At 48.5% G+C, this 19,181-nt stretch overlaps 1 protein-coding gene across 1 annotated transcript in view; it reads right to left on the reverse strand.

The window, feature by feature from the left end:
* Positions 1–489: 489 nt before the first annotated feature.
* Positions 490–19,181, reverse strand: part of Ark2c (arkadia (RNF111) C-terminal like ring finger ubiquitin ligase 2C) — a 110,889-nt gene continuing 92,197 nt past the window's right edge. The window contains exons 4-8 of the mRNA XM_021150820.3: positions 13,102–13,231; positions 11,813–11,917; positions 11,555–11,650; positions 6,885–6,991; positions 490–6,451 (exon numbers count right to left, since the gene is read on the reverse strand). Coding sequence (XP_021006479.1) covers positions 6,334–6,451; positions 6,885–6,991; positions 11,555–11,650; positions 11,813–11,917; positions 13,102–13,231 — 556 coding nt within the window. The 3' untranslated portion in view covers positions 490–6,333. The remainder of the gene's footprint in view (positions 6,452–6,884; positions 6,992–11,554; positions 11,651–11,812; positions 11,918–13,101; positions 13,232–19,181) is intronic.

The raw sequence follows: 19,181 nt of genomic DNA on the forward strand, positions 1-19,181 counted from the left end.
CTTCGTCAAACACCTGAAGTAAGAAACATTGAAGAAAGAAAGTCTATTTGGGCTCACGGTTTGGGACGTCTTGGTCCACAATTGTCAACCCGTTGCTTTGCGCCCAGTCAGGAAAACGATGGCAGGAGAGAGTGAGTGACAGAGAAGGTTACCACATGGTGGCTTGCGAGTAGAGAGGAGGATACGCTCCCATGGTACGACTGGGGGGCCCAAGCACAGTAACTAACCTCCTCCCTCTAGGCCCCACCTCATAAAGGCTTCCTTCTCAAGAAGCACCAAGCTGGGAACCAAGCAACCTACGAGCCTTTGGGGAAATGCATTGGCCACCTGAGGTTCTTTAGAAACTTCATTCGCCCTGCCTCGGGCAGGCCCAGAAACAAACACTCTGCACTCTTGAGGTGTAGTTAGCAATGCAGATCATTTTTATTAATTATAAATAAAGTACAAAAAAATCCACCCAAAGTGAATCTAAGCATTTACACAATTCCTAATGTCTCCGCCCATTCATTGATACACTATTGCTTTAGTAGTCATAATAAATATTTTTCTAGCTTTCTGCTATAAAATAGTCTATGTAGCAAAATGTTGCACAGCACACAACAGAACAGAACGGCAGGAGGATTACAAAAATGGACAATCAACACTGAAGGTAATCCTTTCACTTACCAGGGGCAACAAACAGCCCCCTCGGAGGGCCCGGTGCAGCCCTCACCACAGCTGAGGGGAATAAAGCTCACCCCACAGGGTGGGGAGGCTCAGGAGCGGGGCATTGCCAGCCGGAGCATAGGGCCTGTCCTACTCTGGCCCCACACAACAGCACAGCGAGCCCGCGAGGAGCTCTGCGGGAGGCAGTGTCTGCCAGGCCTGGCAGTGTGGTAATTGTGCTCCACCGGCGTGGTGGGTGACTCCACAGGCCATCTCCAAGAAAAGCAAGGCTCCAGGGAAGAGGCAGAAGAGAAGCTGGGCAGCAGCAAGCAAGACACCCCGTCCCGGGGATGGAGCTGAGGGGTCACACGCAGTCTAGCCACACGGGTAGGTAGTGTGGCAACCCCAGTTCTTGGGTTTCTCTCCTCCGTGCCAGAGCTATGCAAACCCATGGGGCTTCCCGTGGAGGGTGGAGCTACCCACCAGGCAAAGGCAGTGATGTCAAGAGCCGAGAAGGAGGAGGGTTGAGTTAGGAGAAGGAGGAGGGCTGAGTTAGGAGGAGGAGGAGAGAGGAGGGTCAGCATGCCAGTGTTCCAGGCTTAATCCAGGGTCCACTTCCTTAAGGTCCCTTGTCGTTGCTCACACAGCTAGTGAAACTGGACTCAGAGACCTCTAAGTCCACAGCAGGCCCTCCCTGTCTGCAGCCTCCGTGAAACATAGGCAAAGGGGAGGTGGGGTGCTGGGGAGAAAGCAGGATATAATTCTGCTGCTCCCCAAGTTCTTGTCAATGACTGGTATCCTAACCACAAAGGCTCCAGACAAGATTAGGGGTGGGGGAAATCCCCACACCGTGGTCTGGGTCTTCTATGCTATCCACTCCTTCTCTCAGACTGACCACCTAACCTTGAGAGAGTCCATGTTGCAAACTCAAGGACGTATCTAGCTAGTTTTTGCACCTGCAGGATGTTGTATAGAGAGGACTCTGTGGACTGCTGCTATGAGCAGATCTCTAAGGTGATTCCTAACTGGCTCCCTCTGTTCCCCATGTCCCCCATTCCTCTCCTTGTCTTCCTTTCATCCTTTCCCTTTTCATCTCTGGGGGTGAGGGAGAGAGAGAGAGAGAAAGGGAGAGAGAGAGAGGGCCACCTGTGTGGTCTCGCTTGGGACAGTGACTTATTCTTTCTTAATCAGGGCGAACCAAGAGATCACCTTCTAGACTCCCTCCCTCGGAGCTGAGGACTGACTCAGGGGGACCAGGTACTGACTTACCCTTGATCAGAGCGGGTCTTCTGGGCCCTACCTAATAAAACAGCCTCTCTTTCAGATGACCATATTCATTGTGTCTGAAACCTTCTGAGTGGGAGCCCAAGTATAGCTTAGTAACTGTCCTCGGGATAGAGGATGGGTGGGCTTAGGAATGTAGGGAGGGGAGGGAAGACAGAGAGCAGACTTGAGGTGGGGAAAGAGGCCTGGGGGAGGGGGCACGAGTGACAAGTGAAAGGATTACCCCAGTCTGCTGACGAGTGCAAATTATATTTATATATGTGCTAAATACACTCACTATATTGGAGCTTGTCACTAGATCACAGCATACAGAATCAAAGGTTTGCATTTCGTATGGAATGTATCCAAAGAGGCCAGCACCACAGTAGGACAGCTTGCAATCACACACCCTGATAGTTTGGACAAAATAAAGTTCGCAGACTTTTATTTAAAATGGTTTTTTTGTTTGTTTGTTTGTTTCGCAGTTGTCATCGTACCAACGCATGCAAAGCATTCCACTCCCAGAAACGACGCCAAAATGAGGTAATAGGAGCAATAAAAAACATTAGTATCCTTTCTAAATAAATAAATTATAATTAAAAATGCAAAACAACTATAAAAATAATTAAATAAGAACCCACGATATCTACAAGTTAGTCATAAATTATGATTGTTAAATATAAGGCATTTAAACTCACAAAACCCTGTAAACTAGCAACGTGCCATGTTTTTTTTTAATTTTTTTGTGTTTTTTTTTTCTTTTTTGTTTTTCTATCAGCTGAAATCGCTCTAGCATTTGCTCTACGCGCGCGCAGGAGATGAAACACAAGGGGGACCTGACAGACGTTGCTACAGCCCCACGCGGGGAATGTTGTCCCACAGGCGGGGTTGGGGCTTGGGGCTTGGGGGATTTCTTCAGGAAAACAAGTCTGGTGCTTTTTCTTCACCATTGAAAAAACTGTGCTTGTTCGTTAGGCGTAAAGAGTTTAAGAATGCTTGCACGGAGGCTGGGGGCCTTTGCGGGAGAGGAGCTTGAGGCCTGTCACAGGTGGTGGCGAGGGTGACCAGGGAGACTGGGGTCCTTGGCAGGTGGAGGAACAACGTGCAGCCCCAGCTGCCCTCTGCCTGTGCCCAGCTGGATTCGTGGCGTGGCGTTGATTGGTGTCCGAGGTGGACCTGCTGCGCCGTGGCTGCGGTTAGGAGGCCCAACTTGTCAAAGGCACTCATGCGTCTCAGTCAGAAAAGGGTCTGAGTCCCTTGAGTTGAGCAGGAGAACTGCGCATGTCTCTCTCCTGGAGATGGTGGATGTGAGATGCTGAGGCCTGGCCTTGCCTCATCGCCGCTCCTTTCTGGCTTCCTGACCAGTCGGAGGACTGGGCAGAGGCACTGGCTTTTCTCCACCCAATCGGCAGCCCTCCCACCCTCGGTCTGGAAACGGGAGCTGCACCAGGGCACAAGGACTCCAAGTAGATGGAAGGGGAAGGGGGTGAAGGATCAACCCCTACCCTGCCCAGGTCCTAATGCTAGCCTGGAGCGTTCAAAGAGCCTGAACAAAAAGGAAGCAAGACGAAACCGTCCTGCCCTCTCACTCGGCCTGTGTGCCAGGGCCTCGGAAGCAGGTGTATGTATGTGCGCACAGGAGACCTCTCAGCGGCAAGGCCGGCTGAGGGCAACTCTACAGCGGTGAAGGATGTGTTGATGTTAGGAAGAATCACTGGATGTGTTTTGGGAGAAATTTAGGGAGCATCCAATCAGCTTCCCTGTGTCACAGCTGAGGACGCTGAGGCCCAGCAAGCCATTGGGGTGGGGTCGGGGGTTCCAGCATTTCCCAGTTTGCCAGTGAACAGCCAGGACTAGAATCTGGGACACTGGTTCCAGTTCCCTCCTGGGTCCCCGCCAATCTCTTTTCCTACCAGCCTTTCAGGAGAGCCTCAAAGGAAAGAACAGAGTGGCCTCAGAGAGGAGTGACCCACCTAGACCACCCCCAATGACCTCTGAGCCACAGCCATCTTCAGAGGACATCTCGGCTTGGACACAGCCATCGGGGGAGCAGCAGGAAAGAAGTCACAAGTTTTTGTGGCTTTTGGTCGGCAGCTTTCTAACATCCTGACTTTCTTTCCCGGGCCAGCCTTTATACTGGAGACCGTGTTCTCGATGGCGACCAGAGTTGACTGAGGCCACACTCAGCACACCTGACCTTCACCATAAGCACTGTTGGATGTGTGCTGTTCCTCCACTCCTCAGAGTTCCGCCAGGCAGAGACATCGCCTGAGTGATCACCTTCCTCAACACCTACTGCCCCCCTACCCCAATAGGCAGTCCACAGAGATTGAAGGACACACCAGAAGACCAGGCCTGGGAGGAGACAGGCAGCCCTTCCTTCACGATGGTTGTCCTGGAAGGATCTCTCTCAAGTCCAATTGGCCACTGTCATTTTTTTGGTCACGACTCCAAAACTTACCCTGGGCTTATTTAACTTTGTGGAATTTCTCCTTTTATCTGATCAGCATACCGTTTCCTGCTCTTAGCATACGAGGGCACTGAGACTGGCTACATACAGGTTGAGGTTTCCGAGAGCAGTGCAAATGAGGTGGGGGAGAAGAAGTGGAGGGAGGAGGGGAGGGGGAGGAGGGAAGAGAGGAGGTGGGTTGAGAAGAGTAAGGGGCAAAGGACAGTTAAAGAATGCCAGGAGACCTGGTATTTTCTGCACACAACTAAGAGCTACAGTCGAGTTAGAATTTGGCAGATTTCCCCCACCTCCAGAACTCTGTCCTCCCATCTCTCGGAGCGGTACAGAAAGCATACACTAATACTGTGTCACTTGGGACTTTCCATCTCCTTTCTCACTAAACCCTCAGAGACTCCCCTGAGAGAACAGAAAGCACATTAGGGCTGGACGGTGTTAACTCTCAGATCTAGGTGATGTGGGGGGAGGGGAGGCATGGGGACACACGGTTCTTTCTCCCCACTGGAAGGAGATGGAAACTGAGGCACAGAGAAAGAAAAGGAATTTCCCAAGATCACAGAAGAATCAGAGGATCATGAGGCTAGGGGCAAGGGCCTCCCAACCCAGCCAAGGAGTCTCGAAACAATGGCTATCTCTGAGGGTCTAATCAAGCAGGATCCTGGAGGAAGCTCAAGTTACTCCCAAGGTTGTGGACTTGCCCTGATGCCCCAATGCTAACTGAGAGCACTTTAGCCGAGGCCAAGTCTACACTGCCGATGCTGTGCCGTCTGTATCATCTGGTTAATATTTTTGCATAGGGAGGCAGTGGCTACATTGCCTCTTTGTGGCAAGATGAGAGCTCAGGATAGAAGGTTAGGAACTAGAGTGAGCAGGGGCTGCTGGCTCCCAGGAACAGGCTCTTGGGGTGGGGTGGGAGTAGAGGGTAGGCTGTAGCTGGAGGCATTGTCCTCCCTGGTTCAGTGTGGTACCTAGGAAAGCTACTGGGGCTAAGCCATGGGCCTGAGGACTGGGGAGCCCACTGCAAGGTGAGGAACCCCTTCTCTGGCTGGGGTTCTGCCCTCCTCACCTTGCCTGAAAACCTCGGAAAACCAGTGAGACCCAGTCTGCTCCTTTTAAGCCCATCCCCTTCTCAGAAGCCCCTCTTACACTCCGTGCACTGTAAACATGAGAAAAACAAAGCCCAAGGGGGAAAAAAAACAAAAACAACAAACGAGGACTCCCCCCTCCCAACCTGGGTGAAAAATTATCAACTTTTTTCACCGTAAACAGAATTTGGCTTGTTTGTTTGTTTGTTTGTTTTTCACCTTTGATTTTTCTTTTTTTTTTCTTTTTCTTTTTCTTTTTTTTTCTTTTCGCTCATAAAGATGGGAAGATTGGGGCTGTCGTTGGTTGGTTGGTTGGTTGGTTCGGTCAGGCACCAAAACAAGAAACTCAATGAGAAATATTTGGTGCGAGTTCAGTAATAGCGACATGTCCACCACAGATGACGAGAGCACCACACACGACATTTTTCTTAAGCTAACATGCTCTGGCTGCCATCCACAGAATAGCTAGAGACCCCTACATGGTTTCTACGTGGTCAAGAGGTATATACACAATCCCTCAAAGGACAGGATTGAGGGGCCGATCACCAGCTTGTACCCTCGAGATAACATCCATCCTCAGCAGCTGGGGTCCCCCCTTCCCGCCCCTGCTCTGGGCACGGCCAGCTCCCTCCCGGCTGCACAGCAAGGCGATGAGGCAGTCACCATTCCTGATGGGTGGGTCCTCCCACCCTACCCCTCCTCTCCCTCAGACACCGCTACCAACTCCTCTTTCCACCAAAAAGAAAAAAAAATGTGCTTGCAGGCTTCTTCTCTACGTCAAATGGCTCAGAAGGCAAAGTTTGGCTGCAAGGGCTATGGCCGTGGGGGGGGACCTGGTGAAGGAAACGGGGTGTCCACTGGCTAGCTCCTCCCTCAGCTGTCGGCTCCTAGCTGTGTCTCAATGTCCACTCGGCAGATGGGGCATTTCTTGCTCATGGCGAGCCACTGGTCCACACACAGTTGGTGGAAGAGATGCATACAAGGTAGGCGTCTGGAAAAAAAAAAAAGAGTCATGTGACCAGCAGCAGGGGCAGGGGCTAAGGACCACTGGAGACTTGGTGAAGAAAGCTCTTGGAACCCAGACCCTGGAGTGAGGCTGCGGCTGAGATGGGGAACCATGACCAGAAGTGAATCTCAAAACACTCTTTCATAAAGGCCTTGGCTTTGTCTTAGACCTACCCAAACCAATCTCATGCTTTGTCTCCATGACTCCACGTTCATGGTTTCCACATCTAGAATAGTCCATACCTAACTTCACTAGCGCAATCATGAGACATCCTAGCACCCAGGCACCCTGAGGTGCACACCAAGTGTGTGCCTCCTTCCTAGAGTATGCAGGACAGTGACTAAGTTCCTAATACCCTTGAGAGAAATGCGTGCGGGGGTGGCAGGGGAGAGGAGGAGTCAAGGAACTGGCGTCTTACCTCACATCTTCCCCATCCTCCAACATAGACAGACAAATTGTGCATTTCTCATCTGTGTCTGACTCTTCCCCTTCATCTTTCTTGCCCTTGCTGTCCTGGGGTCTTCGCTGTGAATAGAGAAAGAAAAAGGGTTTAGTCGCTTGGTAGAGACTCCTGCTGGCAACTGCCTTTTGCCCACAGCCTCCTCCCACTCTGGTAGTCTCTCCATGCGCTGGGAGCCAGTATCTTTAAATCCTCACCCCTAACTCTTCACTCTTGCTTCAGAAGAGAGAAGGTTAAAATCGGGTGAGGGAGAGGCTGGTGGGCTGCTGGTGGTCATCAAGGGGCCGAGTGTTTGCAAAGGAGTCAGGGTCTTAGTCAAGCTGCCTTTGCAAAGCTATGGCCTGTGGATTTTAGCTTCCCCTGTCTCCCCCACATTGTCCACTTCCTCTCACACCCTGTTCAACACAAACACCTGCCTCGGGCCAGGCTGGGGGCGTGGTGGCGCACGCCTTTAATTCCTGCACTTGGGAGGCAGAGGCAGGCGGATTTCTGAGTTCGAGGCCAGCCTGATCTACAGAGTGAGTTCCAGGACAGCCAGGGCTACACAGAGAAACCCTGTCTCCAAACAAACAAACACACACACACACACACACACACAAAAAAAAAAAAAAAAACCAAAACAACAACAACAACAAAAAAAAAAACCGCCTGCCTCTAAGTCCAGGATGCTTCATTCATTCACTTGTTCATTCATTCCCCTTTCCACTAATGTCTGTTCATCTATGCTCTCATTATAAACACAAAATTTCTCCACCACTGTTAACCCTGTAATTTGCATCACAATTTGACAACAGTTAAGCACTGAAGGACGTTTTCACGTGGTACGTGTGCCCACGTGGAAGGCATGCCATTGCTGCTTAGTAAATGCTCTGGAGAAGGAGACAGCTAACCACTGAATTACATCAGTTCACTTTCCATGTCCCTATCCCCAACGTTGCAGACATCTGATAAGTCTGAGAGGAACCACAGGAAAAAAAAAACCATCCATTCTGTCCTCTCTCCTGAGTCCAGCAAACTGCAACGTCATTTTCCAACGAGACACACAGGTGAAGACCAGAGAATGACCTTGAGGCCAGACCTAGGTGTCAGGATTTCCTACTCTGGTTGGAAGTTCAAAGGTTCCTACTCTGATTTAGTCGGGGGATGCTCTCCCTGGCTAGAGCACATGAGGAAACCTATGTTTCCGAACCAGGCCAGTCCCCTGCGCCCCATGTACCAGCTGCATAGGATACCAAGCTTCTGCAAAGTCTGTCTGTCCAGAAAGCCAAGCTGAGTCCATTGTTCTATGTGATTGCCATGCATGAGTTTAGTATTAATAGAGTCACGATGATCTGCCTGCTGAAGGATCCGCTGTTTGTGGAAGGACTGCCCCATCCCACCCCCAGCAAGAAAAGAAATGCGCAACCAGTGTTCTGCCATGACTTTCCCCCCGGATCTATTGCTCTTCTGCATTGACTTTCATGATTTTCTTCTTGTGCCTCCTCTGCTGCCTCTGCCTCTGCCTCTCTGCCTCTGCCTCTCTGCCTCTCTGCCTCTCTGCCTCTCTGCCTCTCTGCCTCTGCCTCTCTGCCTCTGCCTCTCTGCCTCAACCTCTCTGCCTCTCTGCCTTTGCCTCTCTGCTTCTGCCCCTCTGCCTCTGCCCCTCTGCCTCTGCCTCTCTCTGCCTCTGCCTCTGCCTCTCTGTCTCTGCCCCTCTGCCTCTGCCCCTCTGCCTCTGCCTCTCTCTGCCTCTCTGCCTCTGCCTCTCTGCCTCTCTGCCTCTCTGCCTCTCTGCCTCTCTGCCTCTCTGCCTCTCTGCCTCTCTGCCTCTCTGCCTCTCTGCCTCTCTGCCTCTCTGCCTCTCTGCCTCTCTGCCTCTCTGCCTCTGCCTCTGCCTCTGCCTCTGCCTCTGCCTCTCTGCCTCTCTGCCTCTGCCTCTCTGCCTCAACCTCTCTGCCTCTGCCTCTCTGCCTCTGCCTCTCTGCTTCTGCCCCTCTGCCTCTGCCCCTCTGCCTCTGCCTCTGCCTCTGCCTCTCTCTGCCTCTCTCTGCCTCTCTGCCTCTGCCTCCCGAGCGCTGGGATTAAAGGCACAAGCCACCACCCCCAGCCTGATAATCTTGATTTTTTAGTTTTATACTTTGCTTTCATTCCTACTTCTTGTTTCTTTTGTATACTTCAATTTTAATGTCTATATTTTCTAGTTTTATCAGTAGTAAATATACCCTTTCTTTTATATTTCTTTAGTCTCTTGAAATTTTTAAGACAGTTGTGACATTTGATTTGGGTCCTAAAGCTTATGAACGTTTTCTTACCTGACATTCTTCCAGTTCCTTCTCGTCAATGCTCTCTTGAGTCCCCTGATGCTCCCTTGCATCGTTTTAATCCCGTGTTTATCCATGCCCTTTATCTCACTGACTAAGCCTGGATATTTATATGGTCCACACTTGCTGGAATTGTATGGGATGGATTAGGAGGTGTGGCCTCCTAATTAATAAATAATAAATGATTAATAATTAATGAAAATTAGTAAGTATGAATTGTATTTTAAAGTCTACTACATTGTATCTTGCAACTTAAGAGTATTTTATTGTCTATTTTTATCTCAGTGGGTTCATAATTTTGTACCTAAGTCATCTTTTATTTTAATTTGTATACCATCTTAAAAACCATCTTTTAAATCTAGAACCCCTTCTTCAATATTAAATGGTTTCAGTTTAGTGATGAGACTATGACTAGTCTTTAACTCTAGTAGAGATTTGAGAAAGGGATAGATATGTGGGTATATAGGAAGTGTAGGAACACAGTTGCCGTAATTTAAACAATTGGCAGCAAGGTTTCTCTGCGTAGCCCTGGGACTCACTCTGTAGAGGAGACTCACCTGCATCTCACAGAGATCTGCCTGCCTCTGCCTCCTGAGTCCTGGGAATCAAGGCGTGTGCTGCCACCACCCTGCTGGGTCTAAAGTGTTTAAAAAATACTGATAGTGCACAGTCCTGGCCCCTCGTGGTGTGGGACTTATTGGCTGATTAATCCACGGATGCATTCCTAATTTGATAGCATTATTAGATGGTAGGAACCAGGAGTTGGACCTAGTTTGAGGAGGCAGGTCACTGGGGATGCTCCCTGGGGTGGGGTTGGGGGGGTGGTAATGTGCCTTTCCCAGCATCTCTGCACTTTCTGCTTCCCAACTACCAGGACACAGGACACAGGTCTAGAAACAGGAACAAGGATCTATGGACAAGCTTCTGAAACTCTGAACCTGTCCTGGCTGGTTCCGTGTGTCAACTTGACACAAGCTGGAGCTATCAGAGGTAGGAGCCTCCCTTGAGGAAACGTTTTCATAAGATCCAGCTGTGGGGCATTTTCTCAATCAAGGGTGGGAGGACCCCTTGTGGGTGGTGCCATCCCTGGGCTGGTAGTCTTGGGTTCTCTAAGAAAGCAGGCTGAGCAAGCCAGGGGGAGCAAGCCAGTAAGCAGCACCCCCCCATGGCCTCTGCATCAGCTCCTGCCTCCAAGTTCCTACCCTGTGTGAGTTCCTGTCCTGATTTCCTTTGGTGATGAACAGCAGTGTGGAAGTGTAAGCTGAATAAACCCTTTCCTCCCCAACTTGCTTCTTGGTCATGATGTTTTGTGCAGGAATAGAAACCCTGACTAAGACTTTTCCGGCATTAAACTTGCTTTTCTCTGGGATTTTGTCACAGCGAAGGGCAAGCTAACAAACAGGAGATCCCTCCGAGTGTTTTTGGTAAATGCCTAGTATCATCTGTTTATGCCATGATGCCATACAAGATCATTTTCTGCACTGGAAACTTCCTGGCACCCTGCCTCTTCCTTCCTTCCTTCCTTCCTTCCATGATGGCCATCACTAGTCTTTTGTTTATGTTTTTATTTTAACCCTTTCTGTAGTATTGTTTTCCAGAATGTCATATAGTTCAGAATATACAGTTACAGCCTTCGACCTGTCTTCTTTCACTAGTTAGTGTATATTTAGCTTCCACCATGATTTTTACAGCGTATTTCTTTTCATTGTAAAATAACGATCCACTGTGAGTGTTTACCTATTCACCCACTAAAGAACGTGTTGCTGTCTTCCAAGTTTTCGTTGGTTTTAACTAAATAATGCTTTAAAAGCTTGGGTTTCTGGGTAATGGCCCTCCAGACAGATTCTACTTCTAAGGTCAGTGGGTACGGCCCCTAGGTCTGTAACTTTCAAATGTCCCTAGCTCGGTCCCACGCAGTTCAGAGGCCTTCTTTGCCCATTTGTCTTTGTGTAATTGGACCGAGAATTGTTTTCTCAGGTGAACATCAGCCTGGTGTGCAGGAGCCCCTTTGCCCACAGGACTGATACAAATAGTGATGTATCTGTCCACCTACACAAATACATTCATGAGCACTCCAGCCAATATCTGCACATTCAACCTTCGTTCCGTTCTGGTCAAGAGGGCTCCCATCCTCCCTCCTGACTGCATCTGATGTGGGCCAATGAGAAAATCCTGAGGCGCCTGCTCTGCTGTAGAACACGGAACCAGAACAAAGGCCCCTGGGCTTCCGACTGTGTCCCCTGTACCCAGCCAGGCTGGTTCAAGCAGACAATGGACACCTCCCTTCTGACCCCCTAACTGTATTGCAGCTAGTCAGCACAGCCTCACCTTCTTATACTTGTGGGGGAAGGTGAACCTCTCAATGGTGTTTTGTACAGCGCCTCGGGTCACGTTTCCCAGCCTGTCCTCCAGCTGCAGCAGCTCCTGTCAAAGGGAAACACAGATATGCGTGCTCAGTGAGTGCACACATAGATAAACACACATGATGAGCAGGCGGGAACCTTTGTGCAGGAAGCCGGCTCACTGCCCCAGCAGGGAGACTTGTCTGGTAAAGGAATGAAGTCGGTGCCCTTCAGGGCAACATACCTCATAGCTCTCCCGAACAGCAGAGGTGTGCCGGCTAGGATTTAGTCCCTGGAGGGCGAGGAAGTGAAGCTGGGGGTAAGGGTAGTTTCGAATTTCATGGACAACCTGAGAGGGAGAGAACAGATTGGGTAGAGTGACTATCCCAGGCTTCTCCTGGGCCCAATGGGCAACTCCTCCTGCCACATCCGCTAGCCAGCCAGCACACCCTGCAGTCAGCAGGGCAGTCCCTCCTGCTCTTGTGTTCTGCCCTATTCATGCAGAGCCAAGTTTGTGCATATGTGCGTGTTGTGCATTCCAGAAGGGTTAGCCACTGACCCAGGGGCACAGACCCTGACTGAGCACCAGCTGCATGGTGGCGCCGTTCTGAGCTCCTCCCCTGCCTCACCTGATGGAAGCTGCAGGAATATTATAACACCCATTTTACTGATGGGGTGAATAAGGCACAAGTGGATTAAATAAATAATCTGCTCACGGCGTGCAAGCAAGTGACAGAGCCAAGACTCGGTCCCTGGCAGTTGGGTGGCAGGAGCCTCCTCTACAGTCTCCAAGAGCAAGAGGATGGCTCAGGGTCACCACCAGTGCCAAGGACAAGAAAGTCAGCAACCTGGTAAATAGTACTGTAAAACATGGTCTCTAAGTTAAAAGAATCTTTACAGATCCACAGTGAACAAAATATTAGTCTTAAAATACAGATTGTAGTGGTTTGAATAAGAATGCCCCCCACGGACTCATGTGTGTGAATGCCTGGCCCATAGAGAGTGGCACTATTAGGAGTGTGTGTGTGTGTGTGTGTGTGTGTGTGTAAGGTCAGCTCCCAGTGTTGCTCCTCAGGAGCCACCCTCCTTGTTCTGTGAGACTGAGGCTCTCATTAGCTCCAGGACTCACTGAGAAGGCAAGGCTGGCTAACCAGTGAGCCCCAGGGACCTGCATGCCTCCATGTCTCCAGCTCTGGTCTTACAAGCATACACCACCATGCCTGGCTTTGTATGTGTGCTGGGATGGATCAGACTAATGCTTGTACAGCAAACGTTTTTTAACGCTTGTACAGCCATCTTCTCAGCCCCAGGACAGAGTCTTTCAGCACTGGGCACGGCTGCAGCCTTGCCATGGTGCCTCTTCTACTTGACTCTTCTACTTTGGGCCATCACTCCGTTTCATCCCCTCAAGCTGGAATAAGAACTGGGACTGAGGGTGGGTGGCAGCAGCTGGTCTGCCTAGGAGCCAGGACTCAGGGGGCCTCAGCTCTGCCACTGGCAAGAAGTCCCTGCCCCCTCAGGGCTGTCACTCACCATCTGTGTGGACGAGGAGTTTCTCGGGAAGTGGTGCATTCGAGGAGTTGCCAAGTAATGCTGATAGTGCTGAGGGATGGGCCGCACCTGGAACTGGGCAGGACTCAAGCCAGCGTCCACACTGAGATCCCTGTGGGGACACAGCCTCGTGAGCTACAAGGTGGTGGGAGCACCACCCTGTGGGGTTTCAGAAGAGGGAGCACCACCCTGTGGGGTTTCAGAAGAGGGAGCACCACCCTGTGGGGTTTCAGAAGAGGGAGCACCACCCTGTGGGGTTTCAGAAGAGGGAGCACCACCCTGTGGGGTTTCAGAAGAGGGAGCACCACCCTGTGGGGTTTCAGAAGAGGGAGCACCACCCTGTGGGGTTTCAGAAGAGGGAGCACCACCCTGTCGGGTTTCAGAAGAGGCCTCAGACATCACCATGGGGCAAAGCCAGAGCACACGCTGCCAACTCTGCCCCTCTGGACAGAAGAACATGGCACTAACAACTCTTAACAAGCTGCCTACCTGCAACGAGCCATCTCCATGTTCCTCCTGAACTCACACCTAAGACTTGTCGGTCTGAGGCCCCTGGAGTAAAGCCCAGGCCGTTAAGCTCTCTCCAAAGAAGAGTCTAAATGATGCTGGCCAGGTACAGCACAGAAGCATCCAGGCAACAGCTTCCACTGAGGACGGGCAGTGGATAAACTCTCGTCATTCGGTGAAACCCCTGCCAAGCGGCCCCTCCTGGTGCTCGTTCTTCAGGCTAGAAAGCTACCCCACCCCACCCCCAGGCACACCCTAAAAGTCTGGGGAAACTCACTTCATTTACACTCGAGCTTCACTAAAACAGTCCCAGGTTTGATGGAAACTATAAACCCACTGGCCCAAAGTGATCCAAAAGTTTCATCAAAGCAGCACAAAGGAATCTACCTCCAAGTACACAGTAATCAACATTTTACAAATCGATGACGATAGAAGTTTAAAGTGAACCCAAGCTGAGAGCGAGAGCGCCCTCGGGTAGCCCCAGATCATTGTAGGTTCTCCTATAAATGACGCACACGGTCAGGAGAGAGAGGAGGAGAGAGCGTCAGTAAGGGGAAAGAACTGCCAAGCACGGGGTCTGCGCCCAGCAAAAACGATTTTCAAAATGAAGATGAAATAAAGTCCTTTCAGATGTGCAGAGGCCGAGCTGAGGCGGTGCTCAGAGGCCAGAGCTACAGGAAAAGGTAAAGGCAGAGAGGTAGATGGAAGAAAAATCATGCCAGGTAAAAACTTAGATCCCAACAAAGGAACTGAGGGGACTGGCAGCCAATGAGATAGCAGATTATTCTAGGTCTGTGGAAAAAGCGCACACAGAGAAACCGGAACATTCTGTCAGAAGCAGAAGCCGGAACACCGCTAACGCGCACCAGGGTCACGGCAGAAGGAATCCTCAGGAAGTGGCTCCGCCAGCAGGGCTGGGTAATGTGCATGTCGGTAACTGTTACTACAAAAAGATATCGAAGCTCATGGAATATATTTTAAGTGTGGGCTGAAATGATACTGAGCAAAATCATCCACTTTTAGGGACGTCAGGGGACCAGCTCCTGGCCCAGAAGAGTAGAAACAAGGAGGAAGACCCACGCAAGCAACTGAACTTCAGAATAACCAAATAGGTGATGACTTTTCCATAGTGACGTTGCTCAGCAAGCATATGAATAAGGAATTATTAAATTACCTATCATTTTGTATCCTCCAAAGAAATAAAAGACCCAGACAGAGATCATCAATTGATGCCAACATCACAGAAGAACAGGCAACCACACAGTGTACTTTCTGGTAGAAAAACACAGTGGTGTCTGCTAAGAAATTAGAGAGAAAGAGAGATGGGGAGGGAGAAGGATAGAGGGGGGACAGAGAGAGACAGAGAGGGAGAGAGAACTGGGGAGTTTTATGGTTTCTTAAGACAGGGTCTTACTCTGTAGCCCAGGACAAAAGAGAACTCACAATCCTCCTGCCTCATCCTCCAAAATGTTAGGATTGCAGGCATGACCTGCCATAGTTCCACTTTTGAGGACTACCTCAAGTGATGTCATCAGGATGTAACAGCAAGATCTAGATAAGGGGAACTCTACAGGAGGGGCAGACTAGTTTCTTGCTGAAATTATCTGTATATACACACACACACACACACACAGAGAGAGAGAGAGAGAGAGAGAGAGAGAGAGAGATTAAAAGCATTTTTGCTTCCAGCCATGGTTTTAGGTAGCAAAGGCTGCCTTTGTCCTTCACTGTAAGCCACTGAAAAACCGGACAGAATATATATGATATCTGCTCTCAGATGCTGCACAAATCATACAGAGTTGTGATCCAGGTGACCCTACAACTCACTGCCTTGCCTGAGAAGGTACATCTGAACCAGAGATACACACAGGTCTTTTAGCAGAGACTGGTGTTCTCTGAACTCACTGGCTTACTTCAGAAGTCTCACTGCAGGGGAGCCGAGGTCTATGACATTCCTGATGCAGTGTTCTGAAGAGCGGGAAGCTGCATCGCATGAGAACTCTGCACTGTCCCCTAAGTGTTTGCCGAATAGCAAGTTCTGTGTGTGTGGAGCAGTGTTTCTCAAGTTGTGGGTCCTGACCCTTTTGGGGTCGGATGGGCCTTTCACAGAGGTCACCTAAGACCACTGGAAAGCACACATATTTACATTACAGATCATAACAGCAGAATTACAATTATGAAGTAGCAACAAAATAATTGGGGGGGGGGGGGTCACCACAGCATGAGGTTGCCACATTAGGAAGGCAGAGAACGGCTGGTGCATCCTAACATTCCACAGAGTGAGCGAAAAGCACCCATGGGGATAGTGAGTGGTTCCCAAAAGTCAGACAGATCGAGAAACATTTGAATTCTATGTTTGAGAGCGAGACTTCTAGTTGATCACTAAGGGTATTCGGAAGACCCCAGAACATTCTTTTAAAGCTGGCCTGTAAGCTCTAGTAAGGCAGATCTAGAGTTCTTGCTGATATTGGGATATTTGAGATCTGCTGCAAAGAGACTTAACAAGCCTCTAAAGGATCAAGCGCATCCACGAGTGCTGTTTGCCAGAACAGAGTTTACCAACACGCCATAAATGATACAAGCAAACCGACTTACTCAGCAATCTATAGCTCAGGACGTCCATTGCTCAACAGGAAATAACTGGTCATGATGAAAAGGACGACAATATGTCCTTCAGTGAGGGGGAAATCAGATGACCCAAATACCCCAACACACGAGAGTGACAGTTACGGTGGGACCAGCCAATAAAGATGCTAAAATAGCCACTATTACATACTCAAGTACATGGTCAGAAACACAACATGGGAAAGAGGTTTTAGAAAGTCATCTAAAAGGAGGTTCCTGGGATTAAAGTAACACCTGAAATGGAAACCTCACTGGGCTGGGTGGGTCAATAGCAGATTTGGATTAGTGATTTAAACGTACAATAAAAACAATCTAAATGGAGCCTGCAGACAAAAAGGAAAAAAATTAACCTCAGTTTAATTCAATTAAAACCACTGGTTTAAAGCAAAATGTCTAGTAAAGTATCCAATTAAAATATATATGCACAGATACACATGTGCATATGTATCCTCCCACAGAAGGAATAGCAAAGAATGTAAAAGGAGAAATGTAAATATACAGTTTTTAAGTACATGGTTCCATTTCACACAAAGCAATATACCTCATTTAGTTATATCGTATACATGTATAGTAAAGTGACCCTATACGTATTTGCAAGCAAACTATTAATCAACTAATGAAATAAACAAAATAGTGACCCAACTGTGAGCCTAACATCCTAGCATTTATTTCTGACACTGGACCAATCCAAAAGAAGGCACACAATAGACAAAGAAGACAAGACAAACAGAAAGAAAGCACGAGACAGTGCCTTCAGCTTTAACTGTGTGGGTAATTACAATAAATGTAAATGTCCCACATATTCCCATTAACAAACACAGATTTTTACCTGGAAAACAACAGTCAACTACTTGATATTTTAAAAATAAAAACAAAGAAGGTGAAAGGTAGCTGGCTGTGGTGGCATATTGTCTTGAGTCCTGGCACTCAGGAGGCCAGAGGAAGGCTAATCACTATGGGTTTGAGATCCACCTAGAAAGCTGTAGACCAGCCAGGGACATGTAACAAAACTCTGCCTTTGTTGTTGTTGCTGCTGCTGCTGCTGTTGTTGTTGTTGTTGTTGTTGTTTAGCCTAGCTATGAGGGCTTTTGCCTTGTCTTATTGTATTTTGTTTTGTCCTGTTTGGCTGTTGTCTCTTGGAGGCCCACTCTTTTATGAAGAGAAAATGGGGGCGGGGATGGTGAAGGGAGGGGGAACTGTGGCTGGGATGTACTGTATAAGAAAATATTCTATTTTCAGTTTTTAAAAAAAGGGTAAAAAAATAAGCTTTTATTTATTTTATTTTATTTTATTTTATTTTAGTCAGAAAGGAAGAAAAAGGAGGAAGAAGCAAGCACCATTGGGAGAAACTTAGACCGGCGATGTCAGTATCAGAGAAAGCAAAATTGGACCTAAAGAGCACAGTCAAAGAAAAAACTGTGAGTCATTTCATTTTGAAGACAAAACAATTGTATGATTCTTAATAGATGAGAAATATATATTCCCAATACTTACAAATAAATCAAAGTAAGTGAAGTAAAACTGACAAAATTCAAAGAAACAAACAGGGGCTGTAGAGACTGCTCAATGGTTAAAAGCGCTAGCTGTTCTTGTAGAGGACCCGGGTTCAATTCCCATCACCCACCTATCAACTATAAACTATCTGACACTCCAGTTCTAGGAGATCTGACGCCCTCTTCTGGTGTCTGACGACAGTGACGGTGTGCTCACATATAAAAAAATAAATCTTTCAAAAAAATCAATAAATAAAATAAACATTTTCTGTCTTTAAGTCTACAACTTTATATTCTTATGCTAAGTGGAAATGAGTCACGACCTAAAGGTCCACTTTAAGAAGCTACAGAGGAGGAGAGGGAGAAGGAAGAGAAGGAGGAAGAAGAGAAGAGAAGAAATGGTCTCTTGGGCCCAGGCCCAATCAGCCTTCATCAGGGGATGAAATTCACAGGCTTGCTTTTTAATTTTTGAGCTTATAATATAACTATGTTTCTCCCTTCCTGTCTCCAGACTCTCCCCACTCTCCTTCAAATTCATGATTTCTTTTCTCACTAATTTTTGTCGTATTTATTTACTAAACAGCATAACCCCTAGCAACGATCTATATGCATCTGTCCTTATCCCCAGAGATATGTGTAGTCTTCGCCCCTTATCAAGGAAACTTCTCTTTACAACACACGTTGACAGAAAACCACAGTTGATCAAAATGCAGTGTTGTGGAGCCAGTCCCAGTGCATGCATCTACAAAGCCAGACCCTTGATAATTCTGTATCGGACTTGCTACTAAAGACAGGATTTCCTGTGGAAGTTGTCATATCCCTTTATCCTATTGCCACCATACTGTAACAGCCAAGTCTGGCGGGGGGTGGGGGGTGAGGGAGGGGGTTGTTCACAGACTAATTCAGAGATGTGTTTTTGAGATTTCTTATGCCCCCTCCTGCATGCACCTGATGTCTTTCCTTTGTGTACAAACATCAAGGTCAAGTTCATTTCCACTGCCAATTTTATAAAATTTGATGCGGCCTTGTTGCTTTGCAGCATCTATGTTCTTCCCTGAAACCTGTATCTCAAAGTGCCAGCATCATTCTTGGGTGATTCTAGACTCTGAGCCCCTTGGGACTTGGTAGAAACATGGCTGCTTCTGAGAAAGAACAGCAGGAGCCCTCACAATCCATCACGCTTTACCTGTGGGGCCCAGGTGCCTGCAACACTGTCCTTAGGTGGAGCTGGGCACAGTCCATCCTGCAAGTCTGGGTTGGGACTGAACTGGATTATAGACCATGACAAGGTCTGTAGTTCAATTCAGGGCCAGGTTTTAGCCATGGGTAGACAAGGGGGCTATCTAAGATTTACCTCCTAAGCCTGATGCTCCTACTTACCTTTAGGCCAGGACTTGTACTTGGAGAACTGACTGGGAAAGGAATAATATCCCAAAG

This window comes from Mus caroli, unplaced genomic scaffold, assembly GCF_978045245.1.
Source record: "Mus caroli unplaced genomic scaffold, Mus_caroli_1 scaffold_19, whole genome shotgun sequence".
NCBI lineage: Eukaryota > Metazoa > Chordata > Mammalia > Rodentia > Muridae > Mus > Mus caroli.